Genomic DNA, 15,213 nt, shown 5'->3' on the forward strand with positions numbered 1-15,213 from the left:
GGCTCCCACAGCTGTGAGAAACATGAACACAGGAAGGCCGGGTATTACTCACAAGGCCAGAAGCTGCACCAAATTCTAACGTTTCACAGGGAACGAGGTATGAGTATTTTTACGGTAGAATGATGCCCACGAACTTGAAAGATTAAAATTACTTCCACAAGTCCTGTCCAAGAGCTGAGTGGATTTACTCGAAGGACTGCTGCTTTGTCATCTCCAGACCTATTTCTGGCCCTGCAGGGAAGTGATGAAATTTTATTCATTTCTGTACACCCGGAGGAGGAGACCCAACTATACTGAGTACCCATTAGCTACGAGGCATTGGCCCAGGCGCTTCACTGATGACATGTCTTTGGATCTCCTCAGTGTTGTGCAGTTGTCTTATTCCCCTCTGTTTCAAATGAGGAAGCCGAGGCCAAACTCAATGCAGGATACTATTAGGGACTCAGTCCCTTGCAGTGAGGTATATTGGTTGATTGGGATCTCTAAATCCGAGTCCTTGCTATGCCGGTTACTGGCTGACTGATCTTGGGAAGATCACCAAGCCTCAGTTTCCCAACCATAAAATGGGGATGCACACAGTCATTTTATCAGCCTAGGAGGTGAGCAGCATATGACATAATCCATGTCATGTGCTATTATTGTTATTGTTATAGTTGAATGGATGAATGAATGAGTGAGCGGATGCTATTATTAGGCCATGAACTGTAGAATAACTTCATTCCCACATCCACCCTTGAAAGAGGTGGGGCCCGGTAGTTAGTAACAGTCCGTCCCTGAGTGTCCAGATGCAAGATGTGTGGGATTGAAAGTGGCCTCTGGGAGAGCCTAGCCTGGGTCTCTTCATCCTAGCGGCCTGAGACTGTTGACTGCTATTGAATTTAAACCTCTTTTCTGGATGGCCTTCTTTGAGGTTGTTGAGCATGCACATTTTAATGGCTATTTGACCCATTGTTGTTGCTGTTGATGTTTAATTTCATGGTAGTTTTGGCAGGAGAAAATCACTCCTCTTGAATGTGCAGAGGGCTTTCTGCAAGGTGAGGAAATGGCGGGAAGCCCTATCCTGGGGCACAGGATAAATAAAAACAAATAATTTCCCGGAGTTAAAGCGCCTCTCTCCCCGAGGCTCCCTGGGTACAGTAGTTTGTTTTCATTATGTCTCTTACTAAGGCAGCACCAATATTAACAATAGGAACAAAACAGACGCACATTTTTTGCTTTCTAACATTGGAAAGTTCCTTAGGGCCCATAGACTCATTTAGGAAAATTCATGTGCACAAAACTCATTTGCAAAAGCAAATAAAATATGTGATCACAAATGCTCTTTCCCTGACTGGCCTAGGGGACCCGCTGAAAATGAATATGTGTCTTGATGGTTACTCACATAGCTGAGCTGACGCAGGCCGCCAGTCTCCTCATCGAATGAACCCTATTGAGCCATTTTATGTCAGACAACTTGAATGACTGGAAAGCTTGGTACAGCTCAGCTGGTTGTTAAGTCACTGTAGTGATTTGTGAGTTTCCTTTTTGAAAAATAATATTTAATCATCATGCCCTATGGCTTTGAAAATATCTTTGCAAGTTCATTCATTAAGATGTCCAGCCAAGGAAACAGGTCTGTGTTTAGTCAGGCTTGGCTTTATGTCCCTTTGGATTGTACATGCTGCTTTCTTTCCTGATAAAATTTTTGGCTGCAAGTGTGATGGGTGACAGTGCCTAGGAAACCTGAGTTGAGATCATTAGAAAGAAAGGAAACCTTACTTGTAAACTACATAGTACATAAGGATAAATGAAGCTACCAGCAATCTGATTAAAATCTCAAAGTCTCTGAGCTGCTTTTTCCATAGCAATTAAAGTATATGAACAACTACAATTTTCTCAACCTTTAAATCTGTGGCTTATTTTGGCCTAATTGGTTGATTTACTTATTCCACAAATATTATTTACTGAACAGCTATGTATTCCAGGCTCTTCTCTGGGTGGCAGAGATATAAAAATGAGCAAAGCAAACAAAATCCTTGTCTTCAAGAAGCATATATTGTAATGGGGCAATAGATTTAGCAGAGTAATATTTTAAGAAATTTTACTTCTTTTTTACCCTTGGGTATTACTGATAGTATTTTGTTATAAACTAGAGGCCCAGTGCACAGGTTTGTGCACATTGAAAGGAAATTAATTGGAAGGTGGCCAGTGGGGCGGGACTGGGTGAGACGGGCCGGACACGCCCTGGAGCCAACCTCCCACGGTCCCTCCCTGGCTGGCCACACCTGGGGCAGCTCTGGGGCTCAAAGGGTGTCTGTGGAGTGAATGGGGTCCCTCCGGCAGGTGGGGTCCCTCGGCCTGGCCTGCAGGGATCGGGCTGAAACCGGCAGTCTGACATTCCCCGAGGGGTCCAGGAGTAGGAGAGGGCACTCTGCAAAGTTGCTGTCACTCGGCAGCTCCTGTGTTGAGCATCTGCCTCCTGGTGGTCAGTGTGCATCATACCTACCAGCTGGTCGGCTGGTTGGCTGGTCGCTTAGCCTTTTATATATATAGATTGAGTGTCCATTATGGTCTGAATTCTGAAGTGTAATTTTATCAAATGTGGGAGCCTTAGAGTTCTCCCATGGACTCTTAGAAATCAGTAGGAAAAAAAAAAAGGCATTTGCTTTATGGTATAACTATAGTGGAATCCATCCATTCCACTTAGGATATACCGTATATATATTTTTCCTGGCTTGTGGCCACATTAAAAAATATATATATTTTTATTGATTTTAGAAAGGAAAGGAGAGGGAGGGAGAGATAGAAACATCAACGATGAGAGAGAATCATTGATTGGCTGCCTCCTGCATGCCCCACACTGGGGATGGAGCCTGCAACTCAGGCATGAGCCCTTGGTGGGAATCGAACCCAGGACCCTTCAGTCCGCAGGCTGACGCCCTATCCACTGAGCCAAACAGGCTAGGGCGTGGCCACATTTTTTCCGGTCTCAGGGACAAAAGCCAACTTCCTGTTGAGCACTCACTGACCGCATGGCTCCACTCTGGAGACGCCTGGCTGCAGGTGGCACTAGCTCATGATGGTGGTCCCAACCAGCAGAGTACTGGGTGGCCTTGTGGCTCCCAGCTAGAGTAAGAGTCATAAGAACTGACTGGCATTTCTGCACACGGCTGTGTCACCTCAGCTGTGAGACATGTAACAAGCAGCACATTTTGTGAATGCTAAGTGTTTCTTTTAAATTAAATTAGGCCAAAATAAAGATTATGCTATAATAATGTTAAAATAATGTTGCTGTTCTATACTCTTCTGTGCTTTCTTGGATGAGCAGGAAAGACGATGAATTACCGATAGCTCCTTGGGGATGGTGCAGAATTCAGGGTATGCTCATTGAGGAGCGTGGCACATTCGTCTCATAGTTCAAGGAGCAACCAAGATAGAGACCTCCTGTCTTCAAAGTTTCCCCATAATCCTTCTCCAGAGGCTCCAACAGGCTAGACCCTTAGAGGACCTGCTAATTGTTAATGAGCTGCAAAGTTGATAGAACTTCACATTCACCTCCTCTCCGTTGCCTGCTGCCATCCCCAGGGGGAAATGTCAATCAAGAGAGAAATGTCTAAGATGGGGAAGGAGGGAAAAGATGAGGCAGAGATGAGACAATCTATTCCAGGCAGATGAGCAGCTCTTGAATAAGTGAGGCGTCTCCTGCCCCTAGGGACACAAAATGAAATAAAACAGAAAATGAGTTCATTCCTAACTATTTCTATCAGATTCACCCGTCCCCTTAACCAATTCTCTGTTTACCTTCTGCTGTTTGGTCCCTGCCGCCAAGGAAATCCAGCTGTTTTCAAAGAACACAATCCACCTTGTGTTTCAGCCAGTCTTATCATCTTGATGTAAATACTATCAATTGCAGCCTGTCACATTTTCTTCCACTGAATAAGTGCATTGCTTCCCGACACTGGAGCTTCTCTAAAGATAACACAAGCAGCGAAATTGCATCTCACATTAGGCATGCTCACAGCCAGGGCCCCAGGAGGCAGCTGGGACATACCCCATAATCAAATCTTTCCCAACCCCACCAAATTAAAAAAGATACATATAAGGAAAAGAGCTTGCCTGGACCTGCTGGGGGAGAAGATCAAACAAATAGTGAAATCAAATGAAAGCATTGTCGCTTATTCACCTGGCTGTATACAGAACCCCAGCATTTCCGCCTCAGCGGGGTACGTGTCCCTGGATTCCAGTGTCAGAATGGATATGTTGAACAAACTCTGCTCTAACAAGCTCAGGGCTTCCACAGAAGAGCTATCTGTACCTGCCCCCCAATGAGGTTTGTCTGTGCACTTTCCACTCTCTCCTCTCTGCAGGGACAAGACAGGCGTTTCAGAATCACCCCCCCCCTGCCTCTAGGAAGAGTGGGGTTTAACCTTCCAGGCAGAAAGAGGCCTCCCACGGCCTTCATTGTTTTCTTAGAGAGTTCTTAGTCATCTCTGAGTAACATCCTGCACCAGGGAGTTTTCCCCATTGTCAAGCCTAAATCCCCACCGTGACCGCCTTCGTCCTCTTCCTAGTACATCTTCGTGGGCACTGGTTCCCTGTGGTGTTTATAAGGCCTTCGCCTTCCCTGGCCAGGGGGCAGAATCTGCCGTGAGCGGAAACCTCTGAGTGACATCTGTTTTTCCCCAGTGACTTAGAGATCTGTGACTAATTTGGTAATTGTTGAGAATTCCATTTAAATGGAGGAACCCCCTAGGGACCTAATGATAATGTGTACGTATAATGAGTTTGTTGAAGACTCTCATCTTGTTGGGGTTTAAACCTACATCAAATGGTTTTATTTTCCCCGCTCACTGCGTTCAACTGTATTGTGTTGAATCCTGCTTTCCTGCTGGGAAGCTAGTTTCTTAGCAACGTCCAATTTCCTGTCATTTTCAATTATCAGTGCCGTCTCATTTGGGTATTTAAGACATAGTCCCGTTCATTTAAAAATAGATTAATATCCAACTTGATTCAACGTGTATCCTCTCTCCCCCTCGTTATCTGTAGTGTGGGTGTGTGCGCTCGGCTAGGGAGACACTTTTTCTTTTCTTCCAGGACCTAGTTCCTCTGGAGTGGGGGTTCAGGAGGAAGGGGGGACGTTGAGGGGGTTTTTATAGGATTGTTAGAATGTCATAGGCGGGCAGGCCTGAGCCCACACTCACCCTGGTTCAGACAGACTCTTTCTGATGGGGTGATCTATGTTGAAATGGTCTCTGCACAGTGTCCCATGTAGTTTTCTTGGGGCAAGACCATTCCCTCCACCCCCACCCACCCCTGCAGATAGGCGCCCCTTTGACCTTGTCAGTGGCCACACCTCCAGCCCCTCTCCAAGGCGGGCACGCCACAGCTGGCCACTCCTCACACACCTGCCCTTCAATGCCTCTTCTTCAGGGGTGATGGAACCCCTGGCATTCTGCCTCCTAAGAACTCAGCACACTGGAGGGGTGGGGCTTCCCCATCTTCCTCCCAGGCACACCACATTGGGTCCCCTGGAAATCTCGATTTCACTGGGCAGCAGGCTCCATGTTTACAGGAATCTCAAATTTCAGATGACACGCGGCAGGGATCCCTCCTCCTCCCCACTGCGTGCCAGCCTCCCAGGCTTCCAGACACGCCCCCGGGACTGGCTCTCTAGGGCTCCCCTCTGCGGCAGCACCTGGGACCGCCTGTGCCCCTGCCGCTCAGCAGGAGTCCAGTGGGCCATGTGATGCCAGACTCCACATAGGACATCCGCGGTCCTTATGAAGGATTCTCATGGCGCAGCCCGCCCTTCTCACTCAGGGAAGGGGAAAGAACCGACCTGTCCCTCCACCCCTGGCCTCCTCACCATCCTACACATCCCTGGTTCTCTGTTAAGACTTGGGTGGGGTCTGGCGTGGGCAGGGTGATCGAGAGGACTTGGTGGGCGGTAGGGCCATTTCTGCTGCTGCTTAACAAGCCCTCCAGGGAGATGGTTGGCTCCAGCTTCTGGGGTCTTTCTCTAGAACGTGGAGTATTTAAGTGACTTTAGTTTTGGACCAGAGGAGTGTTTTAGGACATTGAAATATATGCATTATAACGTGTGTCCGCAGACAGGTGCGTAATGATATCCTAGGCCCTAAAAAGATCAGGACACTGCTCTGTCATCTTTTTCACAGACGAGTCACAAAACCCCATGAATCCAAAGTACAAGCAAGTGCAATAAACTCTGATTTTCCCCATGACTACAAATCTCAAAGTTTAGAGGAAATAACACAGGTGTTCCTGCATTCCGTGTTCTCTAAGCACAGGTTTGTTCTGCGGGGGAACTCAGCACTTCATCCCTGTCTTACTGAGAAGGCTCAATGAGTGAATAAATAGGAAAGTATCTACAAAATTATGTGATCTACAAATATACCCGAGCATCATGATTACATATCATTGTATGTGCGATTTTTACACATGAACACACATACCCACAAACCCTGTTTTAGTTTGGTATGTGAAAGTAAGTTGGTGCCTGGAATACCTTTTTTATTTCATTGGTAGGTACTAGTTAATCAAGACTCCAGCCAGTCTCCAGCCAGACTGACTGGGTAGAAAACCTGGTACTATGATTCCAGGCAAATAGCGTAATCTCTCTGAGTCTCATTTCCTCATCTGCAGATAGAGATAATAATAGTGTCTACCTCATGGAGTTGCTGTGAGAGTGAAATGGGTTAATTCATATAAAAACACTTAGCCTTAAAAAATTGTCTGGCACCACAGTCAGCTCTCAAAGTTGAGCTAATATTATATCCCTGTATTAACTCCATACAAAAATGGGAAATTTCTTATTCCCCCCCCCCCCCGTATTTTGGATGTTTTAAATAGAAATTAAATGGATACAACTAGCCTTTACTTTGTGGTGAAGTTGATTTTTAAACATTTCCCTTAAAGATGACCTGGGGAGAGGGTGGGGGTCAGAGCAGTGTGAGCAATCTCGTGATGTGACGGGCAGTCCGACTTACCTGCGGTTGATCCAGGTAGCAGTTCAATTCTGCATCGGCCGTTCACTCAGAAGAGCAGGCTAGTTAGTTACTCAGGCAGGACAAACAAGCAGCAGCAAATGAGAATATACATGACCATCTGTATTTCCAAGATTGCAACTCCAGGCATTCATTACTAAGTGACAGATCGGTATGCCTTTCTTTCTCCCCTAACTCACACTTGTTTTCCCTCTGCTGCTTCCTGTGGGACACAGCCCGCTCCCCTCTGACAGGCTGCGTGTTTGCAGATTGCTATCAAAGGGAAAAGTTTGACCTAACGATTCTTTTCAAATGGCTTCTCAATATTTCATTTATCGTTTCAGCCTCATCGCGTTCTCACCTTCCGACTGTGCACAGCTCTGATTAGCTGTATTGGCTTACCCAACTCAAATTGATTTTGTTGAATTTTCTGGACCGATTGTGTATTTATTTTCCTATGTCCTTTCTATTTTTTTTTTATCTGTCCATTTCAAGCTTTCCTTCTGAACTCATCCAGATGCTAAGTCTTAGCAGTCTTGACCTTCTCAGCCAATATCCGCCGGTTGTAATTTATTTGCTTTCAATAGCCAAATTTAAACAATGCTAATCTTGTTCTGATTTGGTTTGTATCAGCCCTCCTCTTGGTAGTTAGAAAAAGCAAATATTAATGTCTGGTTCTCTCTTCTGTGCGTGTTATTCCCTCATCCTTCATGTATTGCAGTTAATAAAAAAGAGAATTTGGGGCCCTGGCTGGTGTTGCTCAATGGTTAGATCACCAGACTGCACACCAAAGGGTCTTGGGTTCGATTCCTGGTCAAGGGCACATACCTGGGTTACAGGTTTGCTCTCCTGCCCCTGGTCCGGGAGCATGCAGGAGTCAACCAATTGATGTGTCTCTCTCACATCGATATTTTTCCTCTCTCTCTCTCCCCCTTCCTCCCTCCCTTCCAATCTCTCTAAAAAGCAATGGGAAAAAAATCCTCAGGTGAGGATTAAAAAAAAAAATTGGGGCAGTGGGAACCACAATTTTACCTGAATTTTAAACAGAAAGCATTTTGATAAGAACACTGAGTATGTAGAGGGTTGGGGGCAGGGGGCAGTTTGCGAGCCTACTCTGGCTATGGTTCTCTTTCCCCGTTTTACCTCTGGGGAGGGGCTGAAGTGGTGGGAAGTGGGGATGGGATGTGGGGGTGGTCTCAGCTGGTGGAAGATGCCCCACAGCATCCCTGAGTGCCTGCCGCTACCTGGGCACAGGCTCCTGTGGTGGCTGGTGCTACAGGTGGGATTATGTGGACTGCTGGGGTAGAATTCCTAGTTTTCTGTGTATATATTTGGGCTTCCATTCGTTGTGTGCATATATTTGCTGACTTCAGGGGCAGACTTTCTGAAAAGTGGCCAGGGTAGGCAGAGGGGAGCGCTGCAGGTGGCTGTTGAGCATGTCGTGAGAGGTTTTCTCAAACCCTAATTTCACTTTCCAAACAGGTATTTTAATCAGAGGCTAAATTCAGATTCTGGACCCTCAAGCCATAGTTTGCAAAAGCTCATGTCTGTGTTCCCTTCCAGGTTGCAACAGGAGCTATGCTCCCTCCTCATGGCTGCTGGCTACTGTTAGAGCAGCATTTCTTTCTCTCCTTCCTTCCTGTCGTCAACTTGCAGATCATACCTGGCCAACAAGGCTCAGCTGATGTTGTGCCTCCTCCAGGAAGCTCTCCCTGACCATTCCAGTCCAGGGCCACCTCTCAATAGTCTAAACCACGCATCAGCACATGCTGTTTGTGGGCCAGGTCTAGCCCACTGCCTGTTTTTGTACAGAAAGTTTTATTAGGACATATAGCTATGTACCTGAGACTAATACAAACTAATATTAAATGTAAACTGCAACTGAAAAATTAAATGCAAAAAAATATGGATAATAATGTAAAGAAAACATATAGCTACATTCATTTGTTTAGTACTGTCTATGGCTGCTCTCAAGATCCAATGGTAGAATTGAACAATCGTGACAGAGACTATATGGCTCACAAGCCTAAAATATTTACTTTCTGGCCCTTTACAGGAAAAGTTTGCTGACCCCTCTTTCCACTGAGGGGCTTAATGTGCACATCTCTCAGCCTGATGTGTAATAAATGCTCCTATTTTGCAGTTTGCAAAACTCTTTAGTTTTAAACTTAGCATAGTCTTTTAGTATTTCTCAGATATTTTTCTCACTGAACAAATAATCTTAAAATTACACTTGGAGATTGGGGTGAGTTCCCCACACGGGACAAAGAGAACCCACAGGCAATTTTATTTTCAAGTGACAACATTCATTTGTTACTGTTGTCAGGTGACTGCCGATAAGGCTCCCAGAGCACAGCTTTGTACCGAAACCGTTCCTTCCAACCCAGAACTCTTACTTGTTACTGATCTCAGAGTAAGAACATAAATCTTATCCAATTTCCATAAGGATATGTGAAGCTGTAACTTAATCAAACCATTCCTACGGAAGTCTGAAAGCACACACAATTTTAGAAGGTTAGCACCTAACTTTAAAAAATAATACTGATGGGCCCGGCTGGCGTGGCTCAGTGGTTGAGCGTTGACTTATGAACCAGGAGGCCACGGTTCGATTCCCGGTCAGGGCATATGCCTGGGTTGCAAGCTTGGTCCCCAGTGGGGGGTGTTTAGGAGGCAGCGGACTGATGATTCTCTCTCATCATTGATGTTTCTGTGTTTCTCCCTCTCCCTTCCTCTCTGAGATCAATAAAAATATATTAAAAAATAATAATAATACTGATGGGATCCTTTTAGATACTCAGGTGTCCCACTTTGTAAGAATCTGACTTGAGATAGGAATTAAGGCAAGCATACACTTAACTCAGTGACCCAGAGCTAGATTCATTCATTCGTCTTCTCTCCTGCCTAGCGGCCAGCCCATCCCCAGGGTGGAGTACACGGAGGAAGAAACTAAAACTTGGGGCGTTGTATTCCGGGAGCTCTCCAAACTCTACCCCACCCACGCCTGCCGGGAGTACTTGAAAAACTTCCCTCTGCTGACTAAATACTGTGGCTACAGGGAGGACAACGTGCCTCAGCTTGAGGATGTCTCCATGTTCCTGAAAGGTAAGGCGTCACACCGGCTTTCATCCCGGCCAGCATCCTCAGTTGCCTTCCACGGACATCCTTGTCCCCCTCTGACTCTGACGCTCTCGCCTCCCTCTTATAAGAAGGACCCTTGTAACTACATCAGCTTGGCCTGAATAATCCAGGGTCAGCTCCGCACGTCACATCCGTCACTTATCACACCTGCCAAGTCCACTTGGCCACGTAAGGAAACGTATCCACAGGTTCAGGCCATGGATATTTTTGGAGGGCCATTATCCAGCTTACCATGGTCTCTTAAGTGTTGCCACTTCGAGCTTTGTGACCCACTGTGAACCTGTCTTTTCTTCTCACTCCAATGCCACCACTCAAGCTGAAGTCCCTTCACTTTATAAGCTTGACGCCGGTGTCCTCTCCCCTCTACTCTCCTGTTCACTGCTTCCAGATAAAGCTCCCTGTCGCATGCCTTTCTTCCTGGCATCTCTGCTCAGAAGTACCAGTGCCTCTCCTTTGTTTTTATTGGGGTTGGCAAACTTATTTTCCCCCTCCCTGTACAAGCCCAGATGGTAAATATTTTAGGCTTTGTGGGCCGAGAGGCAAAATGAAGGCTATTATTTAGGTATTTATATAACCATTTAAATATGATGGTTAAAGAATGTAAGAACTATTCCTAGCTCATGGGTGGACAGAAACAGGCTGCAAGCAGGATTTGGACTACAGGCCATAGTGTGCTGAGCTCTGATTTACACGGTCAAGTTCTGAACCGCTCAGCCTCAGTTCAAGGCCCTGACCCAGCTTTCCGAGTTTGTCTCCTGATATGACTGAGCTGCCCACAGCCTCTGTTCCAGCTGTGGGCCCTCCACACCTTTGCTCAGGCTCTGCCCCTGGCTAGAAAAGTCAGCCCATTTTCACCTACTCAGATTCTACCTACTCTTTGAGGCTCAGGACAAATCCTGCTCCTCTGTGAATCCTGATGGTAACTGCCTTCCTGAGCTCTCCTAGATCACGTGAGTATCAGGAGGGAGATGGGTGTGGTCTGACAGCTGGTATGCTGAGCACCACACCCAGCACCAGGGACGGTGTGTGTGACTGAGGGACAGAGATGGAGAATCAGATTTGTTATATTGTTTAGCTAGATTACATTTCCCCTCATAGCCTGCCTCTGACATGCCCCTCTTTGTTCCCCGCAGAGCTATGTGTGTATTGCATAGTTACCATGGGCCTGATTGCTCACATAAGGGGATTGCATCCTACTGCATTGTTTCTCAAACCCCTGGAATTAGAACACCAGCCCATGAGTTTTGCCATATCTGTCTCCCAACTTAGCATTTTTCTTATGAGAGGTGGAATAGCATATAGCACGGATTCTGGAGGAGCCTGCGTGCGGCCAGCTCCTAGCTCTGCGGCCTTAGATGAGTCACTTACCCTCTCTGTGCCTTTGGGTTTCTTCTCTGTGAATGAACATAATACTTTTATCTAGCTCACGAGGGTTGGGAGGGGAAACTAACCAATATAACTTAAAGCCCTAACATTATTGCTTGACACACATTAAATGTAGCGGAGTCTTAGTTATCATCACTATTACTGTTGTTTTTATTGCTGTTTCTCACGACCCTTGGTGAACTGGATACTGGGAGTGTGGCTTACATCACTCATTGGTTCATAGCAAGCCCCATGTCAGTGTTTTTGTTGCTTTTAATGGACTGACTTTTAAAATATCTAATTTATTTTAAAAGAAAACTTTTTAAGCAGTGGTATCCACAAATTCAAAGTTCTTGCTGTGATTTTTTAAATCTTTAAAAAAATTTATATAAAAATAAAATACGTAACTATTAAAATAAAGACTGTTCCTCTGTGTGCCACACTCATGTCCCTCACGTGGGACACACTGGCTTAATGGGTACAAAATAGAAAAAGGAGAAAATATACTTATCTTTTTGCTATCCAGTGGGGAACAACCCAAAGCAAGAGCTTTGGAAGGAGCATAACACTGTGAGGATGATGGGTCTGAGGAGGCCCGAGGACAGGGTGATGTCCACGCAGACACCAGAAACTCCACGGAGACTGGTTTTATAAGCTTAATTGCTTTTTGTCTTTATCAACCATTTGTGGACATTCTAAGTGCTCTCCTGACACGGGGAGGCTTACAGAACGGGAGCCTTTGGGGTGCTGGTGTCCGAGGGAAGACGGGCCTTCCTGTGGTAAACGCTCTGGGCCTTGACCAGGAGGAAGCAGGAAGTGGCCCTTAAACCGAGACGCTCATGATCCATCCCCAGCCTAACTGAGTTAGCAGCATAGGGCATTTTTATAGATTTTATTATATTCTGCTTATTTGATTCCCTCTTACTCTAAACCAATAAAGCATGTAGGGCTTTCATGTTCCTCTTCAAATTGGAGTAATTGATGTGACTGTTTTCATAATATCACAGAAACAATAATACAGAATGAAGGAGTTAGGTGGTATTGACAGTAGGAAGCTGGGATGTGAACTGATTCCATGAAGCCAGTGAAGGGAGTGAATGAGCTGTTAACTGACCACATACCCGAAGGAGGGATCCCTCCCTGGGGGACGGTGTGGTGGTGGTGGGGGGGGTGGTGTTTTAGAAAGATACCAGGTAATACGTGGTAAGCATCACTTTAGATTGCAATCCTCTCCTGTGTATTTGAGCCTTCTTGTCCTAAAATTGGCTTCTGTATTTAAATCCTTAAGTCTTTTTTCAGCTTTTCTTTCCATTTTCATAGATGTCTTGTTCCCCTGGAAACCATCCCTCGACAGTGTAGTTTAGTAATCAGAAGCCACTGATGTGATAGCTGTTAGCGGTACGGTTGACCCTTGAGCAATCCAGGGCCCCCTGCACAGTCGAAAATCACATGTGACTTGACTCTACAGCTGGCCCTTCCCGTCCCGGATTCAAACAACTGTAGATCAAACAGGATTTTTGAACTGGGGTTGGGAAAATGCGGCTGGGACTGTGAAAATAGGTCTTTTGATCGCAGTTCATGGAATCTGTGAGTGTGAAACCTGCGGACAGAAAGGGCTGACTGTATTTATTGAAAAAAAAAAAATCCACGTGTAAATGAACCCGGGCACTCAAACCCGTGTTGTTCAAGGGTCCGATGTATGTCATTCACTTGTCAGGAGGTGTAGGACCTGATCACTTTGTTTCCAGAACTTCCTTATAAATAACAGGAGGCTCTGCTTGGCCCAGCAAGTCCTGTTGGCTGAGTGTTTAGTTGGCTCTTTCTGTTGCCTCTTTAGAAAGATCTGGCTTCACGGTGAGGCCGGTGGCTGGATACCTGAGTCCGAGAGACTTCCTGGCGGGACTGGCCTACAGGGTGTTCCACTGCACCCAGTACATCCGGCACAGCTCGGACCCTCTCTACACCCCGGAACCGTGAGTGCCACACGGGAGCCTGGGCTGGCGGGAGACACCACACGGTGAAGTGACGAACGTCCCCTTTCCTTGAAAGTGACGAGGCCCTCTTTCCCCCCTGACTTCACCCTTTGGCCAGTGAGGGGCGCAGCACTCACCCCGAGAAGGAAGAGCTTCCTGAACGCTCAGCTCCTCAGCTGGGGCCTGTGTGAGTCATGTGTAGCTTCCATAAAGCCATGGTCCATACAGACAATGTTTCATTGAAAGAAGCAGGACTCACGCAGAAATTCCAAAAATCGGGATAATTCCTACATTGCAGGCTTTGCTCTCATCACCGCATTTAAAAAAATATATCTATATTTTTTAATTGATTTCAGAGAGGAAGGGAGAGGGAGAGAGCGATAGAAGCATCCATGATGGGAGAAAATCATTGATCGGCTGCCTCCTGCACGCCCCCCCTGGGGATTGAGCGTGACCTCCTGGTTCATAGGCCGACGCTCAACCACTGAGCCACACCAGTCGGGCTCATCCACTCATTTAATCTACATGGCAACCCTGTGGAGTAGGTACTGTTATTATCCCCACTTTTACCGATGAGGAGACACAGGCACGGGGGCAAAGCCAACGCTGACATGCGTGCCTCTCGCAGGAGCAGGCTCCTCTCACACCGAGGAGGTTACACACGCCATGGCAGCTCCTATTACTAACCCCTCTCCTGTGGTCCTCACATCACCCCCAAACTCAGGACTCTGTGCCATGCTCTCCCTGCCGTCCTAGTTTTCTGCATGCTCCTCCGCCCTACCCACCACCGCTAGATTCATATGGCGTTTGTGATTCTTCTTGGGCTCTGTCAGGTTTCCTCAAGGGAATTCATCTTTGGGACTTTTATCCTTTCTCTCCTGGACAGCGGGTGGGCTAGGCGTGCAGAGAGGAGCGAGTGATGATGCTGTGCTTTTCTGTCATGGGGACCCGAGGGCAAGCTGTGAAGCCCTTCTTGTTAGTGACTTGGCCTCATGACATGGCGTTGCACAGTCTCTCAGTGTGAGACAGCGTAGGCCCTTTCCTCGAATTTTCTGCGATTTCTACTGCCTTCAAGGTGGACAGTGATTGTCTTCTCTGGCAAACACTCTCCCGCTGTCCTGTGCACAATCACTCCTTCAGAAAACCTGTCGTTTATTCTCCTTATTACCCACCTGTTACATGTATTTAACCATGCTAGCTTTAACATGTTAAACTGTGTCTTACTGCTTCCCTGAAAGTATAGAGTACTCGAGTGCTCCGAATTATACTTCTTTTTGTGCTTCCAGCAAACATTTATTGGGAGATTACTATGTGCTTGGGTAGTCTGGGGACAAGACAAGGTCCCTGCCCTCCTGGGAGAATGGGAGAGACAAAACGGTCAGCATATAAACAGAGCAGCGATTTCCCACCTTTCCCAACTCATGGCACACGTAAACTAATGACTAAAATTCTGCGGCACACCAGAAAATATATTTTTTGCTGATATGACAAAAATAGGTATATTTTTGATTTGTTCACAGAGAATGGCAATTGTTGTATTGGCTGCCGTCATTTTTTAAATTTGACAATCAACGGGAAGAGAGGTCGGTGCCCTTGACTAAATAGTCAGGCATTGCATGTTTTAAAAATTCCTGTGGCACACTGGTTGGAAATTGCTGAGATAGGTAGCAGGTAAAAGTGCGGTGATGTGCTAAAAATGCTACGAAGACAAATAAAGCAGGTGATGTGAGATGCTTTTTTGGATTGAGTCATTA

At 46.3% G+C, this 15,213-nt stretch overlaps 1 protein-coding gene across 1 annotated transcript in view; it reads left to right on the forward strand.

Moving 5' to 3' along the window:
* TPH2 (tryptophan hydroxylase 2) overlaps positions 1 to 15,213 on the forward strand; it is a gene marked incomplete at both ends in the record, with an annotated part of 96,087 nt that overhangs the window by 23,293 nt on the left and 57,581 nt on the right. Inside the window, 2 exons of the mRNA XM_079774380.1 lie at positions 9,889 to 10,085; positions 13,324 to 13,459. Coding sequence (XP_079630506.1) covers positions 9,889 to 10,085; positions 13,324 to 13,459 — 333 coding nt within the window. The remainder of the gene's footprint in view (positions 1 to 9,888; positions 10,086 to 13,323; positions 13,460 to 15,213) is intronic.

Source organism: Cnephaeus nilssonii, assembly GCF_951640355.1.
Source record: "Cnephaeus nilssonii genome assembly, chromosome: 6".
Taxonomy (NCBI): Eukaryota; Metazoa; Chordata; class Mammalia; order Chiroptera; family Vespertilionidae; genus Cnephaeus; species Cnephaeus nilssonii.